The sequence below is a fragment of the Paramisgurnus dabryanus genome, chromosome 1 (genome assembly GCF_030506205.2).
Source record: "Paramisgurnus dabryanus chromosome 1, PD_genome_1.1, whole genome shotgun sequence".
NCBI lineage: Eukaryota > Metazoa > Chordata > Actinopteri > Cypriniformes > Cobitidae > Paramisgurnus > Paramisgurnus dabryanus.
The window spans coordinates 7,796,716-7,810,690 of record NC_133337.1 but is presented as its reverse complement, the minus strand read 5'-3'; the positions used below and the strand labels follow the sequence as shown (position 1 = coordinate 7,810,690).

General features: G+C 36.3%; 1 protein-coding gene across 1 annotated transcript in view; it reads left to right on the top strand.

The window, feature by feature from the left end:
- Positions 1–6,401, top strand: part of camk1da (calcium/calmodulin-dependent protein kinase 1Da) — a 63,518-nt gene extending 57,117 nt beyond the window's left edge. The window contains exons 9-11 of the mRNA XM_065255315.2: positions 308–395; positions 480–744; positions 1,384–6,401. Coding sequence (XP_065111387.2) covers positions 308–395; positions 480–744; positions 1,384–1,514 — 484 coding nt within the window. The 3' untranslated portion in view covers positions 1,515–6,401. The remainder of the gene's footprint in view (positions 1–307; positions 396–479; positions 745–1,383) is intronic.
- Positions 6,402–13,975: the final 7,574 nt, after the last annotated feature.

Below are 13,975 nucleotides of genomic sequence, written 5' to 3'. Positions count from 1 at the left end.
ATTACTACGCTTGGAGATCTGTCTCGGGAGTAACAGGAAAGCTACTGAATAAACGCCAGCCAATTAAAATGCTGCGCCTAATCTCGCATTACAGATTCCAAAGCGCTAATCAGCAATTAGCACATCCTCTACAGACACCTTGAACAAGAGCGAAGAAAATTGAAGAACAAAACACAAGGACAGAAAGCCGTAGAGAGTTTACACATTTCACAGCAATTTAAAGTGCTTAAGAGGAGAAGAGATGTCACCGTAGGTGAAGAGAGAGTTACTAGTTTTGCATTCTGAATAACAAGTTTTGACTCCTCAGGATCGCAGAGGACACTGCGCTCTGCAAGAACATCCACGAGTCCGTCAGCCGACAAATGCGCAAAAACTTTGCTAAAAGCAAATGGAGGGTGAGTTGAAAAGTCGGCTCGTACGAATCTTCTTTTCATTTAACTTCTTTCTCTTTAATGACTCTTGTTCTGTCTGCGTACCAGCAAGCCTTCAATGCCACGGCCGTGGTTCGACACATGAGAAGACTGCAGCTGGGCAGCAGCATGGGTAGCAGCATGGATGCAAGCAATGCCAATCAGAACCGAATACTGAACGCAAACCAGACTGTGAACGCACCACCGAACCAAACACCAACTACATCAAATACGACTGCATCTCTCAACCAAAATCACAAACCGGCTCAGAATCCAAATACAGTGATTATTAATGACATGGCGACAGGCGTAACGTCTATACCACGCAAAGACTGTAAGTCATGGTAGGGCTGGGACGATAAATCGTGTGATTCTGCTTGCTATGCTTTTCAATGAAATACGGTGAAATGCCGCTACATCCAAACGCCATAGGGCGCTCTTGTGAAGAAACTCAATATGCGCTGCAGAAGAAGTAGGATTAAACACTTACCTTCACGAAATGCCATAAGCATATTTATATCACTGTTCATGAAACCTTTTCAGGTATTTTCATGAAAATAAAGAATATTTATAAAGATTATGTTTGCTTTTTCAAATACATGTTATAAATGTCTCAAACTCACATTGATTTTACATTGATAAGGACTTCCTACTGATCAAAAAGCCATAATACATAAAAAAGCTGTGCATAATATCGCCTTTGCGATTCAGAATCAATATCAGACAGGCATTATTGGTATGAATTGCGATCAATCGTCCCAGCCCTAAGTCACGTTATTTTGCATTTAGAGCATTGCAGCGAGTCTTACTGTCTATATATTTTCTGTGCTGTTTACTTTAAATATGCTAATGAGTTGTTAAATTTAGCAGAGAGTACTACATTCTTATTGGTAGCTAAAAACTTAATACAAAATTAAAAAACAAAACATGTATGGTAACTGGCCTGTTCATATTTATGCGTTTGTATTCATAGGTACAGCTCCACCCCACACTTCCTGTTCTCTGGCATCAGCAGCCACTTCCACTGGCTCAGGGGCAGAGCCCTGCAGGCCACACCCTCCCTCAGTTGCGTCGGTTAGCACAGTGATAACTGGGACCAAGTGACGCCAGGTTCTGCGGGGAGAGAGCTGGGAGGCCACTGCCCTGTAAGCCCCACCCCTCAGCCCGCTCCCCGCCCTGCCGTCAAAGAAAGGCAGAGGACTGATCCATCGCCATAGCAACCACCGAGAGGCAAAAAAAATGTGCGCCTAATGCACCTCGCAGTTTGACCTGCCTTTCAACCTCCAGGCAACTAGAGGGCGCAATGCATGCAGGGGCAGGTGAAGGGGATTTTCAACCGAAAGCTTCCATTTCGAGAAGAGGACAGAGCTGTGACGTTTTTGCTGTGACTTTGCTAAGTACTTCGCCAGCCATGTTACCTTTTGGAAAAACGAATGACTGGAAAAACTGCAGAGGTTTAGGTGTGAAAGCGTGCATGGCTGTGTCCGCCCGTATAAGTAGGCGGAGCCAATGTCAAACAGTTCTTCTAGCTCTTCCCTCTTTCCTTCTGCCCTCATTCTCTATCTCTATTTGCTCACAAGTTTATTGTATTATTAGCTAGCATTTCTGATCTATTGGGGGCTTTTTAAGGATTCGTCATGCTGACCTGCAAAAGTGCTTTTAAAATTACGTTAGACTGTTTCGCGAAATTTTTGAGTCGAGACTTTATCTGTTTGCACATAGGCTGTACAGGAAGTGAATTACTGTATTACGAACAGACAGGAGATTATTGCTTTGAAACCTTCAGCTTCACGAATTTCCAGATATCCGTTAAAACATGCAATGTTTAATTGTTATCTTAAGTTAGTGGACTTTTTTAAACGCAGGGACAGAATGGAGCCGAAGCAGTCCGATGAAGCTTGTTCCTGACGCTTTCCGCTTCAAATGTGACTTTGAGCTCCACATACAGACATAGTTGATGTTAGATTACTGAATATATTATAGCTGTTAATACTAAACACACATACACACACACACACATCTCACAAAAAGCCATGGCAGCGTCTTTTATCGCCCAGTGTACGAGTTCTCAGGGAATTCCACAGTTTCACTGGGCTATATAATGGTGGTATAGTAATGCCTACAAGATTGTCCTATACAGCCAGATTTAGGTGAAGCTTGTGGTTTAGTTTGATAAAGTTTGCCACTGCGTTCTTATAATGATTGTATGACCGGGTGGTAAAACGTTGTTGATTTCACGTCATTTTGGGATTACTGTAAAGAGTTATCGAAACATTGCGGTTTGTTCAATGACATAGTAGAGATTGGGGCGAGTGTAGTCCAGAACTGGAACTGGGGATTGTTTGGAATATAGAATAAAAGGATTTCTAGTTACTTTTTAGTTAGCTTTTTTAGTTACTTTTGCTAATGCTAGTGGTAGAGGAACTACTTTGTTTCTAAAGCTAGTAATGTTACTACCCATATTCTTTGTTCTCCAAAATTTTGAAAGTTATCAAGTGTTTTTGCCATCATCGGCTTTGTTGCTCTGAAATTCGGCATTCAGAGCATCGTCATAATTACAGTAATTCAAAAACGACGTGGATGCAGCAAAAGGATTTTTATTGACTGTAAACATTTTTCCAGACTTGGCTGATTTTTAAGCATTGGTTTAAGGGCTAAGTTCAGATTTATTCCCTTCCTTAGTGATGGCTAACTGGTCTTATGTCATGTCACACAATGTTTTGAAAGTAAGTGACTGATGTCTTCTTTGCCCTTTACGGTTTGTTAATATCACAGGAGGAAAACTTGTCTACGGACGCAGGGATTTAAGAGTATGTGACATTTTCCAAAGTGCCATCCTGAATTTTTCTTCACTTTCTTGAATGTTTGTTTCAGTGTTGATTAAAATATGACTCCTCAATATGAGGAGGTCCAAACTACTATGAACTTTCAGTCGGGTAAGACGTGCATTTTGTCTTCATTCGCACATTTGTGAAGAATGTTATTTCAGAAAAGAACAAAAAGATTAACACTTAACTTGAAGGGGTGTTCATAAGACTGACATGACATGTTCATAATCATGACAAGACACGTGCTATGAACATCAAGGAGATTTTATGCACGCATATGACAACTGTCATTAAGTGTCATTCACGCAATTATGTAATTTTAAATGCAAAGATGACATTGTTTGAGATGTCTTTGTTATGAGATCATATCATAAATTGTCATAAATCTGACATAAACATGACATTGCAGATAAATTATCAAAATTAAGAAACTACCTAGCTTTATTGGTTAACATTACATTAAACTGTCATGTGGTTGGTTTTGACATTGGCTGTTATGAGGCATTATAATTGTGTCTGACCACTTTTTTTCCAGTGATACAAATTAAACTTGTCATTAAGTGTTAATACTCTGATTCTTGAAACTTTGGCAAAAACATGTCCAACTAAGAAAAGTGCTAATTCTGTTGGAAATTGATAAAATTGTCATGAAGAAAAAGAATCAATGTTATAATCAGGGGGTCCTTTGCACATACGTAAGGTTCTTTTATAGGTTTATTTTTATTTTTTATTAATTTAATGATTATATGCTGGCCCATTGCCTATAAAATCAGCTGTCCTCGGTTAAGAGATAATCATTTCAACTTGATTAAAAAAGCCAAAAGTAATAATTGAATTGAATAATATATTTACCACATGAAAGGTTATACATTGTAATATTTATTAAAAACTACAAACAGTGTGTTTTGAACAATATTTAATATTATTTTGTGATTGCTCAAAATGTGTCCCACATATTCGTCACCACCGTCAGATATTTATAAAAAGCAATAAAATCAGACAACTACAGGGTCAACTGCATTCCTGAGGACCCCATTTTCAAACCTTCAGCTATACTGCATGCTTCAAGATCACTCAAGCTCCTGTATGTTTGCTATTTTCTCTTAAACTTGTTCATATTTTTGAACACTGCTACTGTGACAACCATAACATGTCAACACCCTCATCTTTGTAAAAAAAAAAATATTAGATTAGATTATGAAATAAATGTATCATTTTTAAGAAGAGGTCTGAAGTAGCTAGCAACAGAGGGGAAACAAGATGGGTAATGTGAACAACTCATCTTTTTTTTAATCTATATTAGGTTTTTGTCACCACCGTCAGGTTTTCTGTCTTTTCTGTCAGGTTTTATGTATTTTAGGAAGGTATGATTTGATATTTGTTCATCACAGTGCTTAGGATTGTTATTTTTTGGACCAAATATTTACATAAAGTTTAAGCAAGAAGCCATTGTCTTGAGTGGTATACATTTTGGAATAATGAGGCCAATGTCACCACCGTCAGATTATTGTCACCACCGTCAGACGGAGTTTTATTTGTTTTAAATGAATATGCTTACAATATGTTTCTTCAGTGCTGTTGAGTTATTAAATTAATAGTCTCTATTAATACAAAAATATGTTTATTAAATAAAAAAATCATTACTTTTTCTATTTAGGCTTAAAGTAAATGTTGTATGAGTAATAACTGGAAAAACGCCTATTTTATGAAAAAAAATACAAACAGGGGAGGTTGCACCAGTAAATTGCTGAACAGCCAAGACCTTGGTCTATAATGATATACCTTCAGATTTTGTAATTTAACTAACTTTTTTTTTCAAAATTTAAACCTCTTTTATCCAAATTCCCAAGAATCACTGAATACTCTGTCATATAGTTTTATAAGAAAGACATCTAAAACCATGCCATCTTTGCATTAAAAATGACATAATTTAACAAATGACACTTAATGACAATTGTCATAAACGTGCATAAATCTCCTTTATGTTCATGTCCACATGTCATGTCATAGGTCTTAATTATGAAGGTGTCATGTCTTATGAACACCCCTTCAAGTAAAGTGTTACCGATTTATGTTCGTATGTTAACAGATATGTGTTGTGGTAACAATGGATTATACTGCACATTTATTTTCCTACATTTGAGTCAATTACAGTGTAGGCATGAAATGTAACGGTTTTAAAGGGATGTTTCAGGTTTAATATGTTAAGCTTTATCAACAGTATATCAATTTTGACTTTAAATTGTTTCATGATAATATTCATGTAGATTTATGCATTTGGCAAATGCTTTTATCCAAAGCGACTTCAAGGTAAACATTTTTATCAGTATGTGTGTTCTCTAGTAATCGAACCCACAACCTTTGCGCTGCAAACGCAATTTCAATTAAGAAACTACAGAAACTAAATTGAGCTATAGGCACACTTACAGTAGAAGTCTATGGTGTGATGTGTTTAAAAACAAGTGTTATTCAAGCAGTACAGAAGGGCTGTTTTATTCCAGTGAGTGGATTGTGTTCCTTCTAGTATTGTGTATAGTGTTTTACCATGCTGCTTTATTGTCATGGGGGGGGGTTCAGGGATTGTCAAATGTGATCTCATTCGAAATGCATAGAGAAGGTACATAGCTGCCAAACATGTCAACATCTGTAGTGACAAAATACCCTCCATATAGCAGTTTGTCTGTTTAGGGCTACTATAGAAACATGGTTGCAACTACATGGTAAGGAGACCCGCGGTGTATGTGTGTGTCATGCCATTTAAGGCGTTATTTCATGTTAAAATAAATGAAAGGGCCAACACAAGTTGTGTTAAAAACAGTGATGGGAGTAACCCGTTACAAAGTTATTGCGTTACTGTTATTCCACTACTTTTAGCGGTAATGAGCATGTAACTAAGTATTTTTTTTTAAATCAAGTAACGCAGTTACAATTACTGAAATTTAAATGAGTTGGTTACTCGCGTTACTCTATTTTGTGATAAATGAACACTTGCAGACAAGATATTTCTGATCTAATGTTGCAGGACCGTGGTGGGCGGGACAATGAATAATAACACAGAAGGTGTGTTAGTATAGGGACAACACATTAAATGTTATTAATTAATAAGTGTTATTTTTCATTGTGCCGCTCATCACAGTCCTGCGATGTTAAATCAGAAATGTCTTGTCTGCAAGTTTTCATGTATCACAAAATAGAGTAACGCGAGTAACCAGCTCATTTAAATTTCAGTAATCGTAACTGCGTTACTTGATTTAAAAAAATTCTTTGTAACATGTTCGTTACCGCTAAAAGTAACACATAATATTTTGCAGTGTAGTAAGTAAATAAAAATATATTACACATTACAAACAATACAGTTCATTATGTAAGGTCTTTATACACCACTGAATATATAGATTATTGCATTTCCGTCAAGAGATCCTTTTAAAAGTTGCACAATGCACCTCTCACTCTAAAAATGGCTATTTTGTCCCATAATGGGTAAATATTGGACAGAACACGTGCTTGGTTAAAAATTACCCCATGCTGGTTCAAAAATGACCCAATGTTGGGTTGTTGTTATGTAACCACTGGGTATAATAACCCAGCAGTTGGGTTAAAATAACCCACCATTGGGTCAATTTTTAACCCAGCACGTGTTCTGTCCAATATTAACCCATTATGGGTCAAAAATAACCCAGCCATTTTTCGAGTGCCTTATATCTTATGGCTGTATATTTTACTATATTTTTTGAAGCTGTACTTTCCTGTATTTTCCATTTTATGCTCTGCCCATAGACTTCCAGTGTAAGTGCATTAGCATAAACAAACTGAGGGATGAATTGAAAGAAAGAAATTATTCACAGAAATCAATAGCATGTCACAGATTTCAATAGGGCTTAAGTTGTATTGAACCTGGAATATTACATTGTCACCTCGGGCTCAGTGTTCGTGTACTTTGTGTTTGTCACATTTGTCTGTTTGCTGTGTAGAGAAGTATGAAACCAAAACACGGGACGTATTTCGAAGAGAGATGAATATACGTCTGATACCAAGCCAAACACAAATATCTTTAAATTATTAACAATTGCAGTGAGTTGACTATTTGACTTTACTAGAATAATTGCATTACACCGATCCATACAGCAAATACATGCACATACACAGTAGTGTGTACCATGGCTCTCTCTCTCACACACACAAATATATCTTAAATTATCAGCGAGTGCAATGAAGGACAAATAGAAGGCTTACAAAGTGGTTTATCTGTATTAGATCTGTGTTTAAAGTATCATGGTTGTTGGTCATGTGTCCAGAGCAGTCACACCGTTTGTCCAAAGGCTTTGTAAATAGATTGTGATTGTGATGTGTCTATCATGTTGTTTGTGAGGAGATGATGAGTCTTGTGTACGTCTGTGTGTGTTCTCATAAGCACTGCCTTTCTCTGGAACTCCAGGCACACACAGTACACAGCTGCTGTTTATCAACTGACTTCTGTACAATCTGTACATTTGGCCCTTGTCTCTCGCTCTGTGTTGTACTTTCAGAGAAAATTGCATTTCTATTGTACAAAGCATCTACAGTGAATATTTAACAATGATCAGTTGTGATGCACCTTTCCCAATCTTTTCCCAACCGTCTCCTTTTTTTACCAACTCAGGCGCTCACTTTTGCCTCTTATGATGATAAAGCTGTGACTGACAGGTGTCTGTGCTACCCAGTAACTGTGCTGTTTTTAAAACCTGTCTCTTGAATGTTGACTTATTACGAATTTGTCACTAGGGAAAGAAAAGAAATATCATGCAACCGCATCGAATGGTTTTCTAAAGATTTGCGAGCATGTTCAATGCGCTTATTGATTCAACAGTTTGTTCTCACTATGTAACTTTATGTATGAAGAAACATGTCTATATCTATCTATATCTATCTATATATATATACAGTATACAAACGTTTAAAAAATGCAACTATGACATGCAGGCTGTTATCTCTGCATCTCACCCTGTCCGAAATAAAAAGTTGCCCAGTGAAATGTGAATTATATACTCATATGCATGTGACAACGATGATCCATATTTTGGGAGTGGCATACGAATACTAACGTTACTGTGATGTGAATCTTTTGTTGATGCGGGGCTTGTATATTCAATGCCTTTGACAATCATCTGCACATATCAGAGTTTATATTTCATGCTGTAAAGCAATGGGGGAATGAATGATTGTTTTTTTCCTTTCTTTTTCTTTTCTTTCTCCTTGAATAAATCCTGAATGATCATAATTTGTCTTTCTGGATCAGTAAGATTAAATGACAAAAGTTTTTTTTATCTACATGCCTGTTTTGCAGAAAGAATGGTCAATTACTTTCTTCGACACAAAATTTTAATGATTCATTCTGCAGCTTTAGTAAAAGCGGTCTTTGTTTACTGTGAATGTAATTGGTTTTTGGGGGGGGGGTTCAGAATAGTTTAGTGTGTTGATCTCCACAGGTGATCAGTGATTCTGGTCTCATGTTCCCTCATTAGTGAGCAGTCAGGCTAGATGTTGTCAATCTCCCACCGGCTTGCTGCTTCAGTTTATATCCCTTTCCAGTGAGACTGGCAGAGGAAAGAGACCATGTGAATATCATCCCACTCTGCATGACCATGTACAACCCCAGACATCTGCACTTGTGTCTGGCCAACATGTTACACATTAGCTGTGTCAGCGAGGATATGTTTAAAATGCAGCATGGAAAACTATAAAAACGACTCAAAATTAAACCATTAAAGGAGCATTTCACCCGTAGAAACATTAATCTTTATTGAAAGTGCATCATATTTGTAGTCAAAATGTAAAATACATTTCGAATTTGGTGCCTATTTGACCAAGAAAAGGGGTGTCTGTAGTCTCACCCGCTCAACAAGGATATTGGACTTCCTTCTTTCAATGATGCAAAATGATGATTTGCATCACTGAAATCTGTATTTCTCCTATCTCAGCAGTAACTGAGAAAATTATGCACAACCATTTAAAAACATTGGTTCTAACTACAAAGCTTAATGCAAATGGGTGAAGTGTCCTTTTAAAAGTGGTTGACTGGCTCGTAATCATAGTAATAATTTTAGTGCTAAACATCACCTATGTAGAACCTGTCTAAAACCATATTCGGCTACGTTAACCATAAGTGATGCTATATTCATGCTTTAGCACCACTTATTGTTCTACAGAGGTGCTATATAGGTGCTAAAATGGTTTTAAATGCTTTTAGTGCTATTTAGCACAATTTTTAGGGTGTATGGTCGCTCTGGATATAGGACTTTACACCAGGGTTCCCCAAATCTTACCCTGGAGGGCCAGAGCACTACAGAGTTTAGGTCCAACCCTAATCAAACTTACGCACCTGTGACTGTCTAGTGATCATGAAGACCTTGATTAGCTTGCTCATGTGTGTTTGATCAGGGTTGGAGCTAAATTCTGCAGTGCTCCGGCCCTCCAGGCAGGGTTGCCAGGTCCAAGAAAAATTTCAATCCCAATGACAACTTAAAACCCGCCCAAAAGGAATGAAAACTAGCCCAATTTTTACATTTGTCCAATCACAGTTGAAAACTGCGGGATTACAACAAAAGGCTATAAAATAAACTCTATGTACTATTGCTTTTAATGTACTTTCCAGATGAACATTTTCTTAATGCACTTGAGTCCTCTATTTCACACACTATTCTGTTCTAAATATACAAAAAAATTCTACTTTAGTACTTCTTAAGATTATCTTAAGAACATCTAAGTGTACCCAACCGTGCCATTTTGAGACAGTATATAAACTCTGCCCTTTTAACATACTATCTCTGTATTAAAATTTTTGTATTTAACTTGAAAAGATCATCCCAAGATGGGTTAACCTGGTCTGTAAATATCCTCTCAGTATAGACGTAACTCCTCATGTAAGGTAATTTCTTGTTTCTGACGTGATATTAAGAGCAAAACGCGCCCCCCCCCCACTCACTTTTCCACTGACTTCCTGACGCTGCAGCGGTCCTTGGGTTGACAGGTATTGGATTTGTAACTTTTTACATTTACATTTTGTCATTTAGCAGACGCTTTTGTCCAAAGCGACTTACAAGTGAGGTAAACAATAGAAGCAATTATGGCAACACAAGAATAGCAATACATAAGTGCACTGGAAATAGTCTCATCAAGTCCAACACAACATATATAGCCAAGGGTTTGTTAGTAATTTTTTTTATGCTATGGGATTAATGCACAATAGGAAAATAAAGAACGTTCATTTTGTAAGTCTACAGATAAACATTTTCGCAGTCGCGGCACATTATAAATCTAGCCTAAAAAACAGCAACCTGCGGCTCCGAAATTTTTCCCGCAAATGTATTTTCAAACTAGCCCAATTGTGCGTGAAAACCGCAAACCTGGCAACACCCAGGGTAAGATTTGGGGAACCCTGCTTTACACTGTATAAAGTATAAATGAGATCAACTTAAAAAATTACTTCAATTGGTAATGCCTATTAGGGTTTTTTCAACCTAAATTTTCTCACTTTAACTTGAAAATTTTAAATTGAAAGGTTTAAATATTTTAAGCGTTAGTGGGGCACAATCCAATGCGGGATTGTGCCCCGCACGGCTATTTACATATACAAGGCAGAGCAATATGTCCTTTTGGGCTTTTTTTCTTACTGTCAGAAGATTTCACGTGAAGTTTTGATGTGTTTTGGTAAAGATATTGAACAAAGAGTGTTTTGGAGGCATAAAAGTTAATTTTTCATCTTTTTTTCGATTTCTGAGTTGGGTGTGTAAGTCACCAAATCCAACCTTATATTATTTTAATCACTGTCTTAATACCTAAAACATAACACCAACATGTCAGCAACAACTCCTTACTAATAGCTGGGTTTTAAAAACATTTTTACACAGTGGGGTTAGTTGTCACACAATTAAGCCTCATACAATAATAATAAAAAGGAAAAACAATGTAAATACTATTCATCAAAATGCTAACTGTTTATACAATATCAGGGGAAATAACACACACTTATGATTTTTTTGTCTTAAAAATAATATATTTATATGCACTGATGCTTAAAGCAACACTATGTAGTTTCCATGTAAAAATGACTTACAGCTCCCCCATGTGGTTGAAAAGCGCAACAGTGCCTGGTATCAGACACTCTTCTGCAGGCAGGGGGAGGGGCAGGGCTGTGTTTCCTACCCTCCACTGCCACTTTCAGAGTGTGCTTGTAGCAGCTAGGAGGCTGCTCAGGTTGCAGCAACAGTACAATTTGTCCAGTTAAAAGTTGTTCTATCACTGAAATAATTTTAGAGACATTATTTAAAGGTAAAAAAACTACATAGTGTTGCTTTAATACAAGGATTGTTAGATGAAGGATCATGGATGGATGAATGTGTGGATATCTATCTAGGCATATATATATATGTATAAACAATAATATATAGACAGGAGTTTATTGAATCATTTGTGTTTAAACAAAATTTTCTAGCCCCTCTGTTTGTTACAATTAAACCCCACCTATGGGGTAAGTTGTCACATTTGCACTCTTGTTATGTTCTGTGTAATTGTTTGATAACAGCAGGTCCCACAAACAAACTTTAAGTGTTGTCTAGCAGAGTTGTATGTGTTGATTGTGTAAAAAATATTCATCTACCTTTTTTAATAATAAAGCCAAAATGCATTACAAGCATTTGTGCCCCACTCACCCCTACTAATTGAAGTAAATTTTTTTAGATGATCCAACTTTGACTTTTTACAGTGTAGTCTTGCATTACTGAAAAACTGCCCGGAGGTGTTTGCCCACACTGGCACAACTTCCCTGCTATTTAATAACTATACAGCTATTTAAGGTTGCAATGCTATTATTATTAATAAGGTTTACCTTATGGACTTTTTTAAAAATTAAAATGTATAGTAATATTCTTAATTAAACAATACAAATTTACAAACTCAAATACAAATACAAACTCAATTTAACAAAACTATAAGATTCGCATTATGTATGTTCATGCTCTGCAAATTTTCATTACAATTAAGTGATGTCTTTTGGTTCAGTCAGATCCAAACCTGTGCCAAATGTATTTCTGCAGCAGGCCTGGTAGTGCACAATTTCATTTAAAACAACAACATCCCAAGCATCTTAAATTAGACTGTGAGATTTCCCCGGAGGAAAGCACACAATGTTTTCCTCTTCACGCTGCTGAGGGACCTGCAGATTTTCCCAATCGTTATCCTCTTTAAATAAATTACTTCTAACTGCATTGCCTTTAAAACCGATGACGCTGAGCACGGCACCATGTGACCTGAGTTTTTTCAAACACATGAGTGGGAATATGTTAGTCATGTAAATATAAAAGTTTATAAGGGATAAAATGTGTGTTTTGCTGAAGGGACATTGGGGCCTTACCAGTGGATGCTTGGTATGAACATTCTCCAAATAGTGGTACATGTAAAAAAATACAGAGGAAGGGTTTGTATTTGGACATTTCTCAAGAATTATGGTTGTAGGTTGGATTATACACATTATGGAAATGTCTTCAGTTTGGAAGATAAGACTGTACATTTTAGGTGACCAAAAAAAGTACAGAGTTCATCGACTAAAGCCAAGCCATCTTGACAACATCCCAGTCAGCAATGCAGGTGCAAGTTCTATCTATTACAATGCAAATTCTCCAGACACTTTGCAAGAAACTGGGGTTGGGGTTGGTCAAATCTGGCAATAATGCTATCATCCATAATCCATACTAAGTGCTTGTGAACCATTGCCTCCTCATAAGGTCTCTGGTTTAACATCTGTTGATCAGAAGTTTGTGTTATGTGTAAAGGTTTAAATGTGAAATAAATCATATGGATCACTGTGTAATATTCTGATATAAATTTTAATGAGATGTTAATCACACATTTGGAGCAAGGAGAATAGTTTTTTTACTTATTAAAATTGCATTGTGACATTCTGTTATTGAAAATTAAGCTTAATGATATTTTCTCAATTCTAATTAGCATAATGTGTAATATAATGAAACATTAGATTTTATTTATGCATCTTATCAGTATTTGCTGTAATGCTTTCATTTATGCTAATTTTATTTTTAAAAATCACACTGCATGGTTCTCATTAGTGAATTACAGTAATGAGAATCTAATCAGAATAATTGTTGTGAATAATGAAAATTACAGACAAACTCATAAAATATCCAGACACATTATGGTAATGACAGTTTGGGGGGAACAATGTGCTAAATTATCATCATAATCCACTACGGCAGACTATAGCCTAATATCTTTCATTTTCATTGTTGTAAAACATGACCAAGACAACTTTGATCACCTAAATATGCATTATGAGATGACTGAAAGTGTGTTTGATCAAGCTCTAGAAGAAAATACGAAGAAATGTATGAATCATATTAAAATGATAATCTTTAAGTAAAAGTATCATCTACACTGTAAAAATGATTTCTTTTGACTAGAGATGAGTTGTTATAACTTATTAAATATAGTTGAAATGAGTAGCAACTCATCTCTTGTCAAGATAAATAATAGTAAGTATCTGAGTTGATAAAGATTTTTTTACGATGTACATTTTGCATTTTATGCATTTTCCAGATGCTTTCAAAGGTGCACATTTTTTCCAGTATGTGTTTTTGGGGATTTATACCCATGGCCTTTGGATTCCTACAAACATGAATCAGATCGAATCAAATAATTGGCAGAACAACTACACTGTAAAAAGCAGAATGAAGTTAAAACAACTTG